This window comes from Drosophila mojavensis, unplaced genomic scaffold (assembly GCF_018153725.1).
Source record: "Drosophila mojavensis isolate 15081-1352.22 unplaced genomic scaffold, ASM1815372v1 contig_36, whole genome shotgun sequence".
NCBI classification, from domain to species: Eukaryota; Metazoa; Arthropoda; class Insecta; order Diptera; family Drosophilidae; genus Drosophila; species Drosophila mojavensis.
In genome coordinates this window covers 7,500,492-7,519,789 of record NW_025318858.1, presented here as the reverse complement: position 1 = coordinate 7,519,789, position 19,298 = coordinate 7,500,492, and the positions used below count along the sequence as shown (strand labels likewise).

Below are 19,298 nucleotides of genomic sequence, written 5' to 3'. Positions count from 1 at the left end.
CTGGTCATTAGCGCAGCTCAGCACTGATTTCTATAACACTCTGCCATTACTCATCTGTCAGCACATCTAATGAATGACACACATATGCGTGACCCAATGGAACATTTCGGATTCCATTTGTGTTATTGTTAAACGCGCGGCGCTGCCTGTATATATTTTCAATTTTTATAACAATGCAGGCGCAGCTTACATACGAGTTTAACAATGAGATTTGTGTGCCTAATTAGAAAATGAAATATTTAAGCTGCATAATCGAATGGTATTTCATAGTTGAAAAGGTAGCGGGGGAATTTGTTTTTATATGTAAACTAAATACAATAATCCTTTTTGTTTCTAGCAATAATTGTATTTTATTTTACAGTAATAAATAATTATTAAGCTGCTTTAGAAATAGTTTTGGAGCTTTTGTAGCTATATGAAAAGATTATTTATATTTGCATGTGTTAGGTTATTAGAATTTTATTTAAATAAATGAGTGATGTGTGATGAGTAATAAGTCAAGGAGTGAATGAATGAATGAATAGTGGAAAAATAATAAATTATAAAAATAATTAAAAAAAAAAAAAAATTAAAAAAATAAAAAGAAATTAAAAATAATAAATAAAAATTAAGGTCTATAAAAAATTATAAAAATAATAAATTATAAAAATGAATAAATAAATTTATGAAATAAACAACGGAGGATAGCCAAAAATGTATATGAAATAATAATTAGTACAAACTGCTTGCTAAAAAACAAATTTACATAATATATTTTTTTTTTTATAATTTAGGCTCGCTTGATTATAATATAAGTAATTTCTACTTAACTCTCATCTCATTTGCTCGACATTAATAATATTAATAATCCAATTTGTTAATATTAGGGCATATGTGAGGTGGCTCATGTTGACTTTGTCGGGATATTATCGGAAGTGCTGAGCTGTGTAATTAGCATTAAACTGGATTAGCGGTTGAGTTTCGTTTCGTTTCATGCGTGCAACTGTGCCCTCTTCATTTTCTTCTTCTTGCTTTTTTCATTTGAAGGGGCTTTTAGGGCTTGTCTGACATAAGCTGATAATGTTGATTAATTGTCTGGGAGCAATGGCGAGCAGGGCGAGCCCCCGTGGAAGTGATGGGGGAAATGAAAGTTATTTACGGCTAGGTCAATCTCATGCCTTCAATATTAAAGTTAAAGATCAAGTTGGATTATATTCTGGCTTGATTTTATTTCAGTTGTATATATTCTCAGAGTGCATAATTAAGCTATTGTTTATTCTAAGCAAACTTTTTTCTTTCTTGCATTTAAGATTTTCCTTTGTTATTTCATTAATTTGTTGGGTAATTGCGGCGCGTGCTGAATTTAAAATTTCATTAACTGCATTTGCCTTTGGCTATTTTTTTTTTTTTTTTTAACTTTTTCCGTTACCATTTTTTTTTTGTTATTTTTATTTTCCCTCCTTTTCTCACTGGGGAAAAAATTATATTTGTTTTCTTTTTACATTTTCTCATGGTTGAAAATTTTTTTTACTGTTGTTGTGGTTGCTTGTGTGTGTGTATATACATGTATATTATTCAGTTTCCTCGTAGATTTTTTTTTAGCCCGCACGCGACAATTATGCATATTTATAAGTATAAATAAACCAACACGCACACACACGCGCATAACAAGCGAGCCTGTGGTCAACGAAGCGTATGCGCAATGTTTTTTATTTATTCTGATTTATTGTAACAGAAATGGGCTGGCTTACTCTTTTTACATGACTTTGATGGCAGCCATAAAAAGTACTTGAAAGTTAATAAACTAGATATAAAATAAATGTATTAATGTTAAATAAATACTGTAAAAATATTAAAGGTTAGGTTATTTAACACTAAATACACTTGTATGAGCAGATTTTTTATTTGTCTTGATTCATTTCCCATTAGCTGAACTAGTTCAAGTATATGCTTAATTATTATTTTAAATGTTGCTTATATAATAAGTAAAAAGCAAACAAAAGCTGAGAAAAAGTGAAATTTGAGTGAACAAACCATGTGTGTGTGTGTGGGCGGTTATTAATGTACAATATATAATATATACGTATATATGTAGGTACGTGCATTAAGTGCTACTCCAGTCAGCTCTTGGAGCACATCAAGTGCTTTTGGGCATAAATTAAAAATGAAATAAAACGTAATTAAAAAGAAATTCAATTCAAGCACAAAAACAGCTGTCAGAGAAGCAAAGGAAACATTGGAGTATGTAAAGCCCAACCATGAGCTGTCAATATGTCATATATTTATAGGTATTGCAGACATTGCTGAGAGCTGAATTGTGGATATTCAAAACATACGATATACACAATTTTAACCTTATAATTTTTGAACTGTTTTAGATGTCGTGAATTAATAATAAATAAACAAACCTTTTCAAGAGATTTCTAACTTTGCTATTTCTGAGAATTGCATAGAGAGGCGTACTATATTGAATACCAATTGTGTCTTTAAGCTAGTTTCAGCTTAAAATTCCTTGTGTATTTGGGTAAAACAATTGAAGCAATTATATTTGATTGCAACATTTGCAAAAACTTTAAACAATTCGCCGTCATTAAACATTGAATTTTTTTTTTGATGCCTTCGGCTAGAGCCGCTTTCGATGGCTTTTAGCAATATGCAAATGACGTTTTTATCTGTTTGCTTTTTTCAGTGGGTTTTCAATTTGCCCCTCGAATTTCGAACAATTTGCTTTTGCGGCTTTAGTGCAAGTTTTTATAAGATTTTTCTTGGGTTTTGTTTAGTTATTTTTTTCGTTTTTGCTTTGGTTACTTTTGCAGCTGGTTCCCAGCTGTTACTGTTACTGTTATTGTTAACTGTTACTGTTATTATTTTTGCACGCCTTGCTGCTTTCTCTGATGACATCTCGCGCGTCGACACACAGTCAACCCGTCAACAGTCTCAACTCTATCCAGCCAGCTGTAAAAATATACATATGTATATCTATATGCTTTATTTGTGTTTGTATTTGCATTGGTATACAAATATTGTTTGGCTGCTCTTCTTGTTCAATTGCACGAAATATTCATTATATATTGTGACAATATTCGCAGCAAATGTTGTGCAACACATATTCATCGATTTGAATACCCAGCAATGATACCAGTCTATATGAGGCATATTAAACAGAGCAGCTTGTTGAAGGTGAAATACCTATCTCTCTGTTTCAGCTGTTAGTTATGAATCAATGAAATACATTCTTTGACTACTGTCAGCGTTTGTTATTATCGCAGATAATTCGTCTGAACGATAAGCGATTAAAAATATGCAAATAGATAAGAAATATTTTGGAAATATATGATTGCTGATTTGGGTAAACCCAAAAATCTTCCCATCGCAGCTTTTACCATTCAAATCCAATTTACTATCACATGTCAACTCCTATATATATTTGTATCTGTGAGATACATTTGTGCCTGCATAATTTTGTTGACGAGTTGACAGTTAGCTATTGCCACAAACTCATTAGAATTGCGGTTGGAGAGAAGCCAGGGCATGCAGTTGGTTATTCTGTGGTAAATGTCAATTACTACGCTCGCACATTGTCACTGATAACGACGACATTTCGAATGTGAATTATAATTGAGACACAGCATTTACATTGCAAAAGGCTAAAAATGTGAAATTAAAGTCAAAAATATTTAAGTCACAACTTGTAAATTATTTTAATGCATTTTTATCTCTGTTGTTATAAATTATAAAATCAAAATTAATTTTTATGCATTTTTACATGCTACACACTGTAAAATTAAAAAATTATATTTATTAACAAAAAGAAAACTTCAGTCGACTAAAAATAATAGCAGCCCATAATTTTTTATCCTCAATATAATTAAATGTTTTTTTTTTCTTTTTAATTTATTAATTTATTATTTATTTTAATTGAGTAAAAAAAAATTTTTTTTAAATATAAAAAAAGTCTTCATGTAAATATTCCGTAGAACAGACCTTGTAATAGAGTTGTTATAATAATTAATTAAATTCGAAATTACTATGAAAACTTATGTCATTATGTTATCAAAAAAAAAAATATATTATTCGCAAATTGTCTGTGCAAATATAGGTAGTTAACAATAAACAGCAATTATGAAGCTCAATTGAAACTTTTAATTTGACTTAATTGAATGGCATTGTTACGGCACAGTGAACTTCACGCTGACTGCCCAACTATTACGCCAGTTATAATGGAGTGCATGCAATTATTGTTCCGCTTAATCATATACTGTATGCATAACACTCTCGAATCTCCATATAATTACAGTCTATCTAATGTGCGTATCGTACTGCTGGTCCGAGATCCGCGGGGCACAATGCAGTCTCGGCGTCATCGCGTCTGGTGTGCGGGCAACGAGGATTGCGAAGATCCCGCGCTGGTCTGTCAGGATCTGGTCGATGACTACAGGACGGCGGAGAAACTGCTGAAAGCATATCCAGGACGTTTTCGGTGAGTTTACATTGATATATTTTATTTATGTTTTATAAATTATTATTTAACTTACCACTTACTTACTTCTTCCCCATAGAACTTTGCGTTATGAGGATCTCTCGCTGAATCCATATGACATGACTCAGGATATTTTACAGTTCTACGGACTGCCCTTTGATCCGGCTGTCGAAGAATTTCTGGATACTCATACCAAGGAGAACAAGGGCGGGGTTAGTTCCACATATCGTGATTCCAGATCGGCGCCATTCCACTGGAAACAGGATCTCAGGGCGGAGGAGGTAGGCCGAGTAAATTATCTATACATTTATTATACATGTTTTTTTTACATATATTAATTTTCTGGTTTTCTAGATCAAACAAATTCAGGATGTTTGCACGGAGGCCATGGATCTGTGGGGTTATCGGCGCATGGCGAATTTCAGTAACTTTTCGATGCTACAGCAGAGCTTCGATCCGATTGTCCTGCCGCCACCATTTACGTGAATCGATTCGTGGCTATCGATAACTGATAACGATAACTAATTCTTCTACTTGGTACATTTTGTTGTGATATCGTCGTGTTGAGCGAGCAAAAAGGAAATGAAACAAAATTTATTTAAACAATATGAAGAGTCGATTTATAGCTGGCGCAATAATTCATTTAATATTATAATTTATTTAGCTATTGTATTTCATTTTTTTTTCTTTCTTTTTTTGCTGTTGCTAAACACGCAAAACACACTTACTGAGCAATAGTTAATACCCCATACGATAACTATATACACATTTACAATATATATATATATATATGATTTACATATATCGATTACGATAATTGCATAATTTTAGTAATTGGCGAATTTTTGTGTAGATCGAATATCACATATATATTTAGGCATAGCATTTAAGCGAACAATAACTGAGAAAATAGTCTTTAGCACGAGCTGGCAAATGCAAAAACAAATACAAAATATACAACAAATTGTAATTAAGCTTAACTCCATGTAAATTATTTAGACAAAAAGAAAAAAAAAAAAAACATTTTTGTAATTTTCTGCTTTAAAAATGAAAAAAAAAAAAGATAAAAAATTGAAAAGAAAATGCATAGGAAAATCCAGTGATTTAGCAATTATATACAAGAAGAAGAAAAACGTATCAACAGTAATTAAATTTAGAACAAAATGAAGAAATTGTTGTGCAATAACACAAAACTAAATCAAAATCGAACAAACTAGGAAATTATTTAAAAATAAAAAAAAAGAAGAATGCGTCAAATCGTATTTTGGGAAAGTGTATTAAGCAATGGGCACTCGACTCCTAAGCCTAAGTTTTTAGTGTACATTATTTTAATGTGGAAATTAAAGAATAATTAATGCGTATACATATACATATAAATATTTACGGTTATTTAGTTGTAATTTAATTATAATTATTATGTACCATATACAAATTTTTGTCCAATCATATTTTTTCTTACCAACTAAGTTGAGCTCGAAATGAATCTTTCATTGCAAAATAAAACAAAAATCAAACAAAGCCCAGCAAAGTGCGTTACGTAATTGAATGGATGTAAAACTAAATAAACTGTTTTATTTGATGAACAAATTCGGCAATATTTGCATAATAATAATAATAATAATAATAATAATAAAAAGAAAAAAACAAATAATAAATAAATAGCAATCAAATAAAGAGTAAAAATATTCCTTAAAAAATAATCAAAGTGAGTTTTTATTTACCTTTAGTGTTTTTTATATCAGTTTTTGGCTGACTTCTCATTACATTCAAGATTTTGAATAAAATCTGATATTCTCAGTTAACTTTTTGAGTTATTTATTTTTGTAGAATTAAGTAGAGCAAAATCAATTAAAATTTTGATGTGGGTAAGCGAAATTCAAGGATAGAATATGTAAATTGTAATTACTAAAATATTAATTTAATTTTGTATGCATGATTTTGACAATTTTAATTTTTGAATCTGTACCATTTAATTTTCTTTTTAATTTGTAATAGGTAAAAGATTTTGTAGCTTTTACATTGAGCAGTATGCACATTATTTTAGCCTCTACTGTACTGTTGACTGCCGCCCATGAGCTTTGACGAGCTTTGTTTCCGGCAATTTATTTGGACACAAACCGTATAATTTCTTACAATCCAATTGTGGACTTTGATTTAAGGAAAATAAATAGAACTTAAATATTGAGAGAAACATATTGCATATGTTTATTATAAAATGTTATAATTAATTATTCGTAATTATTTTATATAAAACTATATTTTATTATTATTATTGTTTTTATACTTTCATAGTAATACTTTTTTTTTATTTTGCTATGAAAAAGAAGAACGATTTTCGTACTTTTTGTCAATTATTTCTTTTATTCTTTATGCTATTTAAATAATTCCGACCAATAGAAAATTTGAAAAATTGAGTAATTTTCTATTTACATTATTAAGAGTTTAATTTTTAGGGAATTTTAATTGGGTTACAAATAGTTAGTTGAAAACTGCCAGCATTTTATACACATGATAAATTTATTCAATCTCCGTATTTAAAAGGATTTATAAAAAAAAAAAATATAATTTATTTGCATTTCATATTATTACTTAAGAAATTTTATATATGTTTATATATACATATATTATTGTTTCTATATATTTTTTGTATTTCTATTATCTATCTATATATTATAACCAAGTCTGAATATGACATGGATTAAATTATAATTTAGCTTTTTTGTTTAAATATATAAAAAGATTTAGGTCATATGTAAATTTTACTTTATATCTTGTTTTACATAATTAAATTGAAACATTAGTTTTATATTAGGGAAATAAGCGATAACGGAAGCTCTCTGCAACGCAGTGCGTATTCGTAATATTTGAATTATGATTCAGATTAACATCGCTTTCTCCCTTTCTCTATATTTTTCTCCCTCTTATTTTGTTTTGTTCTTTTCGCTCAATGGGATTAACTTTCATTTTAAGTGATTAAATCAAATGTCAAATGTCAAATGGGAGACCTAAATGGGAAATGTAAATGCAGCTGCAAAAAGAAATTTGATCTGCAGCTTTGGAACGCCACATTCTATAAAAAAAATAAAAAACAAAAACAGGGAGGCCAGAAAAACTAAAAGATTATTAAAACAAAGATGTCTTTTGTGCATGTTTGTCCGTGGGTTACATAATTTATTGTTTTTGATTAGCTTTCAACCCTCTTGTGGTTGGTAAATCCAAAAAGGTGTCCGAAAAAACCACAAAAAATTAAGCGCCGCCCACCGAATGCGTGTGCGTACTTAAAGAAGAAGAAGCAGCCAACAGCAAAATTGAATGCCAGCGAATGGCAGGCAACTAGAAAAGCTTTTCAATTAAGGCGACCTCGTCGTGCTGACGTCACGCACATTTATTGCTCGGCTCTGCGTGGGCGCTTCTTTAGAGCTTTGCAGCTTAGCCAAGACGCAAACCAAACGCCATGCCGGCGTGCAGCTTTCATTGAATTGGGCGCAACAGGAAGAAGCAATGCAAACAACGTTCAAGTTGAAACCGTTTGCCGAATATGTTCGGTGTTCGGCAGTCGGCGAGCGAAGTCGTAGCGTATAAAACAAGTCGTCGTCGTCGTTATCGTTGCATTCGTATCGTGCGCGTCGAACCAGTGAACCAACCAACCCAACCAGCGCTCTACGCCAACTAACGGTTAAAGAACACAGTTTTTGAAATCAAACAAGCCAAAAAAATTAAATAAAAAAAAATTTTAGAAAACTAATGACATCTCTATTTCTTGTTCGAGTGTTTTTCTTATCAGAAAAAAAGAGTTTCAACAATAATTCGCGTTTTTCTGCTGCAATTTAATTGACAAAGTTTTTAGAAGTTACCGCTGTGCGTGTTTTTTTTTAAATTGACTTGGTTGACAAATTTCGATTACAGTTAGAATTTTCAGTGCAAATACGACAAAAAACAAATTAAAGTTTATCAATTCGTCGCATCGCGCTATAAACGGTAAACGTGCGTTAATCTAATTTGTATTTAATCTATTTGCCATCGCTGAAAAGTAACAACAGCCAGGTGAGTTTTCTTTACTTCATTTTTTATGACAATTTTAAGCACTGTTTGTAAAAATATAATTTAAAAAGCCATTAAATTGATGATAAATTAATTTTGAGAAAAAATTGACTTGATAAAAATTTAAGGCTAAATTTATGTTTCAGCACGTTTTCGAGTGCTTTTAATAGGGTTTCTAAAAACTTGGCTCTTAATATATTGTAAAGTTTATTTTATTACAAAATATCAGTCAGAAAATATTTATATATGTATATAAATATATGAAATTCGTAGTGTTCATGTATTAACATTAGAAAAATAAATGTCTTAGTTGAAATATTAGGTAAAATACAGTTAACTTTTTTCAACAAATGACTATTTTGGTATTTTATAATTGTCAAATTAAAAAAAAAAAAAAAAAAAAGAATGCTACTTATCATATATTAATTATTTATAAAAGTTTTGTAGAGTGCAGTCATATCATAAATAGGTAGTTTTTAGGATATATAATTCGATATTTAAATATAGTTGAAGTTATTGATAAATATATAATATTATTTAATTTTTATTTTAAATGTTGTTGAATATAATATACATGAAATGATTAAAATCGTATTTGTATAAAATAAGACTTAAAATATTCTAAATACAGCTAAATAAAATCCAGATAATATACATATTAAGATTTCGTGTCATTATTGACATGATTACTATAATTATTAATAAATTTAAATTAATTCATTTCTTCTGAAACGTTTTTTGTTTTAGTAACCCTTTCTTCAACTTTGTTTTAAAGTAAATCGGAAAATCTTGTGACTTTTCCAACTCGAATTTGGGCAATCAAAAAGTAATCGCAAATGTTTAATAATCTGAAAACAATTGTAAAACTGTCTAAATAAATGCCTGCTCGACTCTCTCCCTCTCTCATTTTCTCTATCTCTCTCTCCCTCTGTCTGATTTTCTTTTTAATGCCAGACAATATGCCCACATCAAGTTTACATCGACAACAACTTTTAGGCGGCCCGCTCATAAAATATCAATAATTGTCAATCAATTTCTTCTTTTTTTTATATTCGTTTGTTTGTCCTCGCTCGGCGATAAGCCTTTGAGTCTAGGCAACTCGAGTCCTTGTGTGAGTTTTACAATATTTAGCTACTTTGAAGCTAAGCAAAGGGCTACAGCTGATGTGAAATTGTTCTTTAATTCGATATGTTTGATAAGCTCTATTTGATTTGAGTTTATTGTGAGACTAAGGAGAATTGGAGATAAGTTAGGCCAAGAGCGTTGACAGCTATTTATACATATAGGAAAGAAGATAAAATTAAAAACCCATCTAAATTAGGCAGTAGAAAATAGGCATGATAAAACAAGGAAAACATGAAAAACACATTCACGAATACCCCCAATCAGCTGACAGTTGTTGTACAGCTTATGCGTCTTAGGCCTAAGCTCACACATTACAGGGTATCAACTTGTCAATCACTCTGCACTCTCTCTGTCTCCCTCTCTTTCTTTAATTCTCGTAAATTTGCAATCAAACATAAATTTCGGAGCAAATTTTCTTCTCAAAAAAAATTAAGCATTATCATTAGAGGAAGTGCAACTGAGTCAGGGCTCAGCAGACACTTGAATCAAGATTTGTGTCACTTGATAAGTAGAAAATTCTTATTATTACACGCTGGGCGTGGCTGACGCCCAGCTATACTAGTTGGCTTCCAGCGCGGCGCTGGCTAATAAAAATAAATAAAGAACAAGAAGCGCGGAAGCAGATGAAAATGACAAGACACGACAAGACCAAATGGTGTATGGAATATATGCTCTGGCACGCCTACACACACACATATGCTCTCACCAGCACACCCACCCGCCCAGCTGATTATAGGATAAGTGAAGCAAAGCAGGTTGTCTAGCTGATGTGTGTGGGTGTTCAGAAAAAAAAAAAAAAAAAATATATATATATATATATATATATATATATATATATATATGAAAAATTACCATATAATATGCAGGAAGCGAGAATTTAGTTGGAAATGCAAAAGAAAAATCGAAGAAAGTTCAGCGAAAATATATGGTCAATTACAAATAATTAAAATAAGCACAATAAAGTTAATTTAATGGCTGAATGATCTTTATATGAAATGAAATGAATTTTAATAAATAATTCAGAATTATTTTTAAAATATGCATATGTATATTAAATGTGGGATTCGACATTTCCATTGTAAAATATTATGTTTGAGTAGAAATGGATAATGTGTTCTGTACTCTAAAATTTAAAACATTTAAAACACAACATTTTTTTATACCGTAAATTGATTAAAAATAAAGTGTCCCATATAATTACATAAAAATATTTATTTTAAAAATACATATATTAAATGTGGACTTCGACTTTCAGATCGGGCCTAAAAAATGTAAAGGAAAAATGAAAGGATTTTAATTCTAATTCTTACTTTTTATTATTGTTTTTGTTATTTTTTAAATTGAATTTTTGCATCTTATTTAAAATTTGTTCTGCTACCTTTTTCTAGCTTTTCAATTATTTTATTTACAGTCTAGTACATTTTCTTTCCCTTTACTCGTATTTCAAATACCGATCTTCAATTGTAAAGACGTTATATTTTAAAATTCATTGCCTACTTTTAAGCGCATTCCAGAGCTTTGTAGTTTTGGCATTAAGTGTACATATTTAATGGGCTTACGTGCATATTATTAACTATTAATTGCATTAGGCATTAAGCCCAATAATTTGAAAAGGATTCACATTTAATTATTCCTAATTGGCTGCATTTAACAAGGTTAATAAGCAAACATAGCAGTCAGCAGCCAGCTGCAGCTCTATAAACAATGCATGGCAAACAGATTGGACAATATGTAAATAGGTGGGCAACATGTGAGACCAAGTCGTAAACAATTTAATTAAAACCGCATTCACAGCGCATGTCAGGCGGTGTAATTGTTAATCAAATAAGCAAATGCAGTTAAGAAGATTTACAATTTGATAGGTAGAAAAAAAAAAAAAAAAAACAATCAAGGGATTAAGTGGATGGCGGATAACCATTAAACATTCATTTAAATAAAGAAAACATTTAAAAACTGTCAACAGAAAATGCAAATTATATTTTTTTTAAATGTAGACACTAAATTTATAGTTCTCTTTTTTAATTTATTGTTGGTCAAATTTATAAAGTACAAATTGAACTAAATTCGAATTGATTAATATTTTTCATTTATTTTTTAATTAATATGTTATATTATATAGATTTAGTAATTTTTTTGATAAATATGTAGTATTTTATAAATATATTTTTCTCTGAGTATATTAATCATTTCTCCTTAAATTATCTATGTAGTTATACACTGAAACCTTAGATCCATGCAATTTCTGAAAAGGTTTTTCTTACATTCTAGTTTATTTTTTCAGTCCGCAGGGTATTTCCACACATTGAATTAGGGCACTGCAGGACACTTTATTGCCGAGTGTACTCCGGTTAACCAAATGTGAATTGAAATTTGAGTGCATTTGCCAGTTCTTGTTAAGGGGGATTCAACATTTCGTATGCAAAATGAATTGTAAAGGTTTTTTATTTATTTTTTTTTTCTTGTGCTGTCCAGCTGTTGGCCATTGGTGAATAATTAATGCTGCAATGTGGGGCGTGAATTGACCTTAAAATAGCCAACTATTTTTAGCCCGCTGCATATGCAGTTGACGTCAATGGGAGAGCATGGGCTTTAAGATATTAATTTTGATTCGAGCCAAATGTTTATTATGCGAATATCCTGTCATTTGTCACATGCTGCCTTGTGTCTTGTTTACGCATCCGGCCGTACGCACATTTCCGTGCCTAAAACTTGTCGCAAATAATTTATGAGCAAACTAAAACCATTGAAACAATAAAACAGCTTAAATTGCATTAATTATAATGCGCATATTGCGCATAAATTCGCAATTAAATTTGATTTGACACAAACTAACCAAAATGTTTGGCTTGACAAATTGGCATTTACCACAATTGAAATGCGATAAAACAACGCGATAAACTCATAAATAAATAAAGGATTTTCCATGTGCAACAGGTCGGGTCATAAATGACTACAAAATTTACATAAATATATTTTGCTGAATAACAAAAATAATAAAATTAATAATAATAATAAAACTTTATTAGAATAAAATGAAAATTTGTACTTCATGCAGACCGCCGGAGAGAGGTATAAAAAGAAAAGTATTCATTGAGGTATTCATTTTACTCTTTTCAAATATTGCTTCTGTCCAATGTTTGTCTGCCTTTTGATTCGACTTTTCTACTGTCTATATAAGGTAACAGCTTCAACACTTGGGGCATAAGAAGCTTGCTGTCATTAATTATCAGAGAGAGGGCAAATTAACAAAGATGAAAAACGTATTAAAACTTAAGGCATCCAACAAAAAAATATTAATTTTAATATATGTGGAAGAAAAAAAACATATATATATATTTTATATGTATATTATATATGCTTTGAGATAATATATTTTCATTTCTTTTTGTTAAAAAGTTACTTCACTTTAAATTTGCTTTTAAAAAGTTAAACAATTTGGGCATAAGTATACCAAAAGAAGTTGGCCTTATTGTTAACTGAATTTGTTGCGCTAATAGCCCAGGGATTAAATCTTTTGCTCATTTGCTTGCAATTATTTATCATAATAATTTATTTTATTTTGGGCATTTAAGGCTAAGTTCAGAAAGTTTAAATTGAATCGCCTGTGGCTGACGCTGCGTATGCGTAATGCGCGTATTATTGATTTGGATTGGTCAAATAAATAAACGGGACGAAAAGGAAGAAGCAAATAAAGTAAAGCACAATCAATAGTGAAGTGCGATTTACAAAATACCAGACGTTATATAAATATATATATATATATATATATATATATATATATATATATATATAGTATGTTTATAAGCAAATCGACAAGGCGACAAGAAGCCGACGGCATGTGCTTTTCCTTGGCTTCCGGTGAATGTCAATGCCACAAATTTGGGGCACAGGCACACGAGTCACACACAGAGACAGGGAGTGGGAGAGGGAGAGGCAGACTGGGAGGGAGACAACAAGCGTAGACATTGTTTTTTTTTTTCTTGGGGCATTCCAATTGACGCCTACTGCTGACATTTGAACTCTGCGAATGCTGGACAATTGGCAGCACCACCTGGCGGTCAAATAATTTGTCATTGCCCAAAGCCTAATTAGCCAGCCTGTTGCAATTTTCCACCAAATTAAACCGAGCGCAAAGCGACTAAAACAAAGGGACAAACAAGAGGCTATAAAAACAAACGCATGTTGTACTATGTGCGTTTTACCGCCGATGGACTAAGAGTTATCCTGTAAACAGAATAAAAGCAATGATAATTAGACTCGCATTTAGTCTTTGTTTAACTTTAATATTTAATGAGATCTGGAATGACTCACACAAACAAAGGTGAAAATCTGAATATGCTAAATCTGACAAAAATAGTTAGAATATAATATGAATTATTATATGCATATATAAAAAAATATGACAAATTTCGTATACACTCACAGAACCTATATACCCTCTCCTCAATGTGCACAGGGTACAATAAGATTAGAACTAAAATAACATAAGGATACGTTCTACTTGTAGCTACATAGTTTTAATTAGAAACCAGAAATGAGCTTGTAGACAGCACTAATTGGGAATACAAATTATATACACATAAACGCACAAACGCACAACACATACTCATACACACATATCTACACATGTATATAAGTGTACAAAGTGCCCAGTTTGGCACCCAAGTCAATGCTTAAACCCGTTGACAGCAACAATATTGTATCATCTTTTTCAGATAAAGTCGAAGGCTTAAAATATGCAGAGGCAGCCAGGTAAAGCAAACAATCAACAGGTGACAGTTTGCTTTGCTCGTTGGCAATATGATGTAATACAGACACAAAGCTCCCTCCCTCCTTCCTTCTCTCTCTCTCTCTCTCTCTCTCACTATATTCACAATATAGATATAAGTAGCTGAACAAATATGTGCTGAGCTATGTGTCTGTACACAGCTGACACGGAGACTGTGCGAAGCCAAAAAGGAGTTGCTGAAGCTGCTGTCCTTCTGTCTGCAGCGTCTGACGCATCATAAATTTTTAGTGCTGGGCTAAAGGAGCACGTGTTGATTCGTCGAGGACATCTGAGTTGTTGGTCCATTAATTAAACTGTATTATTAAAAGTGATAGTATGTACAGCTGTCTACATGTCTACATGTGCAGGTGTCTTTGAACAGCTTAACAATATGCAACTCATAATGAAATTTAATTAAAGCCATTAAATTGGATCAAATGCTGATGATGCCTGATAAATAGTCGTAACACAGTGTCTTTGTTGTGTCAGTTAATATAGGCAGAGGGCTTAAGTGACAGACCCAAAAGGATTTGCAAGGCTTGAAAACAGTTGTTGTTGGAGATATGCACAGAATAGATATCTGTGCATAGTTAAATGAGCGAATTGACATAACAGATGATGAATTTGCTACAAATAATTAAATTTAAATATGTTTAACTTGAACATAATATGAAGAAAAGATAGTAAGTTAAAAATAAAATAAAGAAAATCAAGTAATAAAAAGAAAAATATATATACAGTGGAATCCGGTTATAACGACTCCGCTTAAAGCATCCAACCGGTTATGGCGACGAAAATGCGATGTCTTGGTTGGCCCCCATGCAAATTTATATGAAAGAGCTTCCGCTTAGTAAGTCTCCGCTTTTAACGACAATCCGCTTATCCCGACGATTTTTAACATATTTTTGAGTCATTAACCGGATATTACGACGTGCCGAAAAAAATGCGAAATAATGAATATGTTTCTATTTATCAGTGATCAGTGTGGATGTATCAGTAACACAAATGCTGCTAAGACAGAGAGAGAGAGAGAGAGAGAGAGACAAATGTTTCGATACCATGTTATTGAAATAATATATATATAATATATATACAAATAATTGTTGTTTTGATTACAAAATTAAATTTTTTTATGTTAAACCTCTTTACAAACATGGCAACCGTAAAAAAATGAAAAAAAATATTTTTTTTTTGCTCCTTCTGGAAAAGCGTCCTCCGGGTATAGCGACGTAAATTCGTCGGTCCCTTGAATGTCGCTATAACCGGATTCCACTGTATATATAATATACTAATAGCTCGCAATTCCATAATTATTGTCTAACAGCAACTGTTAAAGACTTCTGTAAGCTCCACTGAACAGAAACTGTTAAACTCTGTAGCTGTTAACGTAACAACAGCATGGATAATGCAATAGCAAGTAGCAATGTTAGCAATTAACTTAACAGCATAATGTTGCGGTAATTAGCATAGACTGCAAAATGTTGAAATAGCAGAGAATAGACTAATTATTATTTATTTATTTATATATTTATTTAATTGTTACAAAGAACTAATTCTATATAACAAAGTTTGAAGCCAGAGCAACAAAGGCCATCAGCCCAGAATAGACTATTATGTAATGTATTATGTAATATAATTGTTTTATAGTTCGCTGCTTCTTCCCACTGATTTGGCATCAAAAAATAAAACGTCCGATCACTATGAGTTTCAAATTCAAACTGATGTGATGGATATGTGGAGGGAGAATATGATGAGAGTGAGCTCACAGCTTCGTTTTTCACGAAGCCCTTTTTATATACTCGCACGACGATTAATACTCCAATTATACTCCAATAAGAAGCGTTGGCATAGCCGATGCCCTGAGCGAGTGTATGCATGAGCACATATGAGAGCAGAGCAAAAGATGCCAACTCTCTTACAACACAACAAAAGCTAAACTGAAGCTGTTCATCTACACACATACATATACCTTAATACACAGTGTTTTCGATTGCCTCAAACAATAGAAAATTAAATTGAAACCAATATCTGTTGCTAAATTTACGTAAATTTCTATAAATGTATATATACAGAAAATCTTCAAAAGGCTCGAATTAAAGCTTGTCCTAAACACTCAAAAATTTTAACACTCTTCGCATAAATTAATAAATTAAAAAGTTTTCATACAATATATATGCAAACAAAAATATGAATGCTTCACATAAATCAGACCAGAAAAAAAAATCAGCAAACTGTTTTGTTCACTGTTAAGAGTCAGTCGCTTGCAGACATGGCTCAAATATCAGAGCACAGACGGGCCCTAATGCACTTCATCAGCGTCGAGTGTTGCAAAACAGAACAACAACAACAACAACAACAACAGTAAGGAGAAAAGCAATTCAACCTAACCATTTATTAACTGTACAATACAGTGCAAATTGGCTAAGAACGCCCCAGCCAAACACTCGAAATTAACTACAGAGTCCATATAATTTGCTGTCTCTCCCTTTTATGTGTGTCACTCGAATCCCTTGGCTTTGCCTCCCGCTTCAGGGTAGAAAACTTCTCTTAAGTAAATGGACATCAAGTGGATTTGAGTTTGTGATTGGACCTTGACCGTGTAGGATAGCTTGGATTGGCATATTATAGTCTTCGGCTAATTGCTAAACCATTTAATTACAGTTACGTGACTTTCGCTGGCCCACGCCAGCAGCTGGCCAATTGAAGTTGACGTGTGTCCAGCCGGGCACATTAAATCAGAGCTGACGAGCTGACAACAAGCGAAACACGCTCACGCCTGCTCAGCTGTCTGTCAGTGTCTCTTGTCTCTTTTGTGTCTGTCCGATTGTCTCTCTTGTCTGCCTGATGAGTTGTTGTGCATCACGCGTGACAATTTGGCTTTTATCGCGCAACATTAAAAACAACGTCACACACGCACACACAAACACACTTTATTTTCGCGTCTGCAATTGCATATTGCGTATACGCCACATGTTGCACACTCCATTGCTTTTGGGCCGGCTTACAAGCCCAGCTAATGCAGATTTATTGAGCCATTAGCAACGTTGATTTGCAGTTGAACTGCGCTCAGCTATTGGCCTCTACAATTTTCTTGCTGTTTTTCGTTTTAACTGCGGTGATTTATTCTAAGTATTCAGTTGAGGCTGTTAAAAAGTTGTTATTGTCCTTCTAAGCTGCTTAAATATTTATAAAGCTGCTTGTAAGCTGCTTACTTTGCTTCCCGCTGGAAAGTCTCTAACAGCATACTATGAAAATTATGGATTAGCGAAATCTTTAACTTTTATTTGCTTTAAATAGATGATAAAGATAACAAAGGTTGTTGAGTCTTTGTCTGTAAAATTGGCATATTGAAATGATTGTGATTTGTTTGAGTGATTTATTTTATACCAAAAACAAAGCTTTTGAAACTAATCAAGGTTATTTTCTCACACTACTCGCTGGGCATTTATGCATACCCTTAAGTAGGGCAACATAACTTTGTTAACGAATATGGAAAATGTGGGAATGTTAGTTCACTGTACCGTACTGTACTGTACATATAAACATTCCTGTTTCTCTAAGAATAATTATTAATCATTATTTATTTAAACATTTAAATTAGCCATATTTATTTACTTACTTATGACATATAAAGATTTATTTTTTAAATTATTGAAGAATAATGCAAAATGTATATATTTAATTTAAAATTTGTTTAAAGGTATTTTTAGTTACAAAAAGTTATTTTCTCTAAAAATAATTATTGATTAAATTAAACTATTAATTTAAATATTTATGTAAAAATAATTTATCATATATATTTACTTACTTATTACATATAAACATTTCTTTTTTTTTATTGAGTAATAATATTTAATAATTTTTAAAAATTATTTTTAGTTACAAAAAGCTATAGGCTATTACTATTCACTTTTTATTTTTATATATTTTTGATGCGCGCAAGAGTATGAAAATATTCACCATAAAATTTTCGTGACTCGTCAAGAATAATATGTTGAGATTTAATTACTTTTATTTGGCTGCCAAAGTTGAAATGTCAAATCGCGATGGCAGCATTCGCAATTTGAATGATTGAAACAAATAAATGAAAATGTTTTTAGCTGGCTAACGAATTTGTCAAAGCGTATTTATGAAGCCTAAGCTAAGCTAATTTTAGTCTACGATTTATTAATACATGTACTCACGCTCTCTTCGGGCTCATAATTTCTCGCTGACAAAGTGTGTTGATGGGACGGCCAATTAATTAGCTAATGAATTTTCATTTTGGGCGACTAAAAAAAAATACTGAAAAGAGAAAACAAAAAGCAAAAAAACTTCGCCCAGTCAATTTATTGGGCTGTTGGCAGTCTTGGGGCTTCTGCTTCTGGCAGGCATTTACCTGCTGCTAGCATGTCCTGTCTGCCAGGACAAACACCAGTCTATTAACAGCTGGCCCCTCCCCCCTACCCCCTACCCGATTGCCATCAGCAAAGACCCTTTCACACCATTCCATTTGCTCACATTTTTGCGCCAAAGTAATTAAGTCAAGAGCGTTTAAAAAATTCAAATGTTGTGCTGGGCTCGTAAATTCCGCAGCTGTTTTCTGGCCAATATTAAAGACCAGCCAGCTTTGTAGCATAGTGTTGTCCGGGCATTAAATAATTATGTACTTAGCCAGCTCATTAGCCTGAGCTCTAATAAAATAAAAAGAGTAAGCAAACAATGGTGCAGCCGTTGTTGAAAATGCCGGAAGGCCATGAAATTGCTACAAGTCTTACCTTACTGCTGTGGCAACTCTTTTGTTGTTGCATATACGTCTAATCAGAATATGACATATTATAATGTTTTGCTTCTTTCGATTTGATATTATTTTATCATTAGCAAAGCATTGCAATCAAATTAATCAAGTGCTGCATAAACATTTAC

The 19,298-nt window shown here is 31.7% G+C and overlaps 2 protein-coding genes across 2 annotated transcripts in view; both read left to right on the top strand.

The window, feature by feature from the left end:
• Positions 1-5,381, top strand: part of LOC6576264 (carbohydrate sulfotransferase 4) — a 40,081-nt gene extending 34,700 nt beyond the window's left edge. The window contains exons 2-4 of the mRNA XM_002002219.4: positions 4,277-4,459; positions 4,539-4,740; positions 4,814-5,381. Of these exons, the coding sequence (XP_002002255.1) occupies positions 4,277-4,459; positions 4,539-4,740; positions 4,814-4,945 (517 nt within the window). The 3' untranslated portion in view covers positions 4,946-5,381. The remainder of the gene's footprint in view (positions 1-4,276; positions 4,460-4,538; positions 4,741-4,813) is intronic.
• A 2,676-nt stretch (positions 5,382-8,057) lies between these two features.
• The window catches only part of LOC6576263 (short neuropeptide F), a 51,428-nt gene continuing 40,187 nt past the window's right edge, over positions 8,058-19,298 (top strand). Inside the window, exon 1 of the mRNA XM_002002218.4 lies at positions 8,058-8,503. The gene's annotated coding sequence lies outside the window, so the exon portion shown is untranslated. The remainder of the gene's footprint in view (positions 8,504-19,298) is intronic.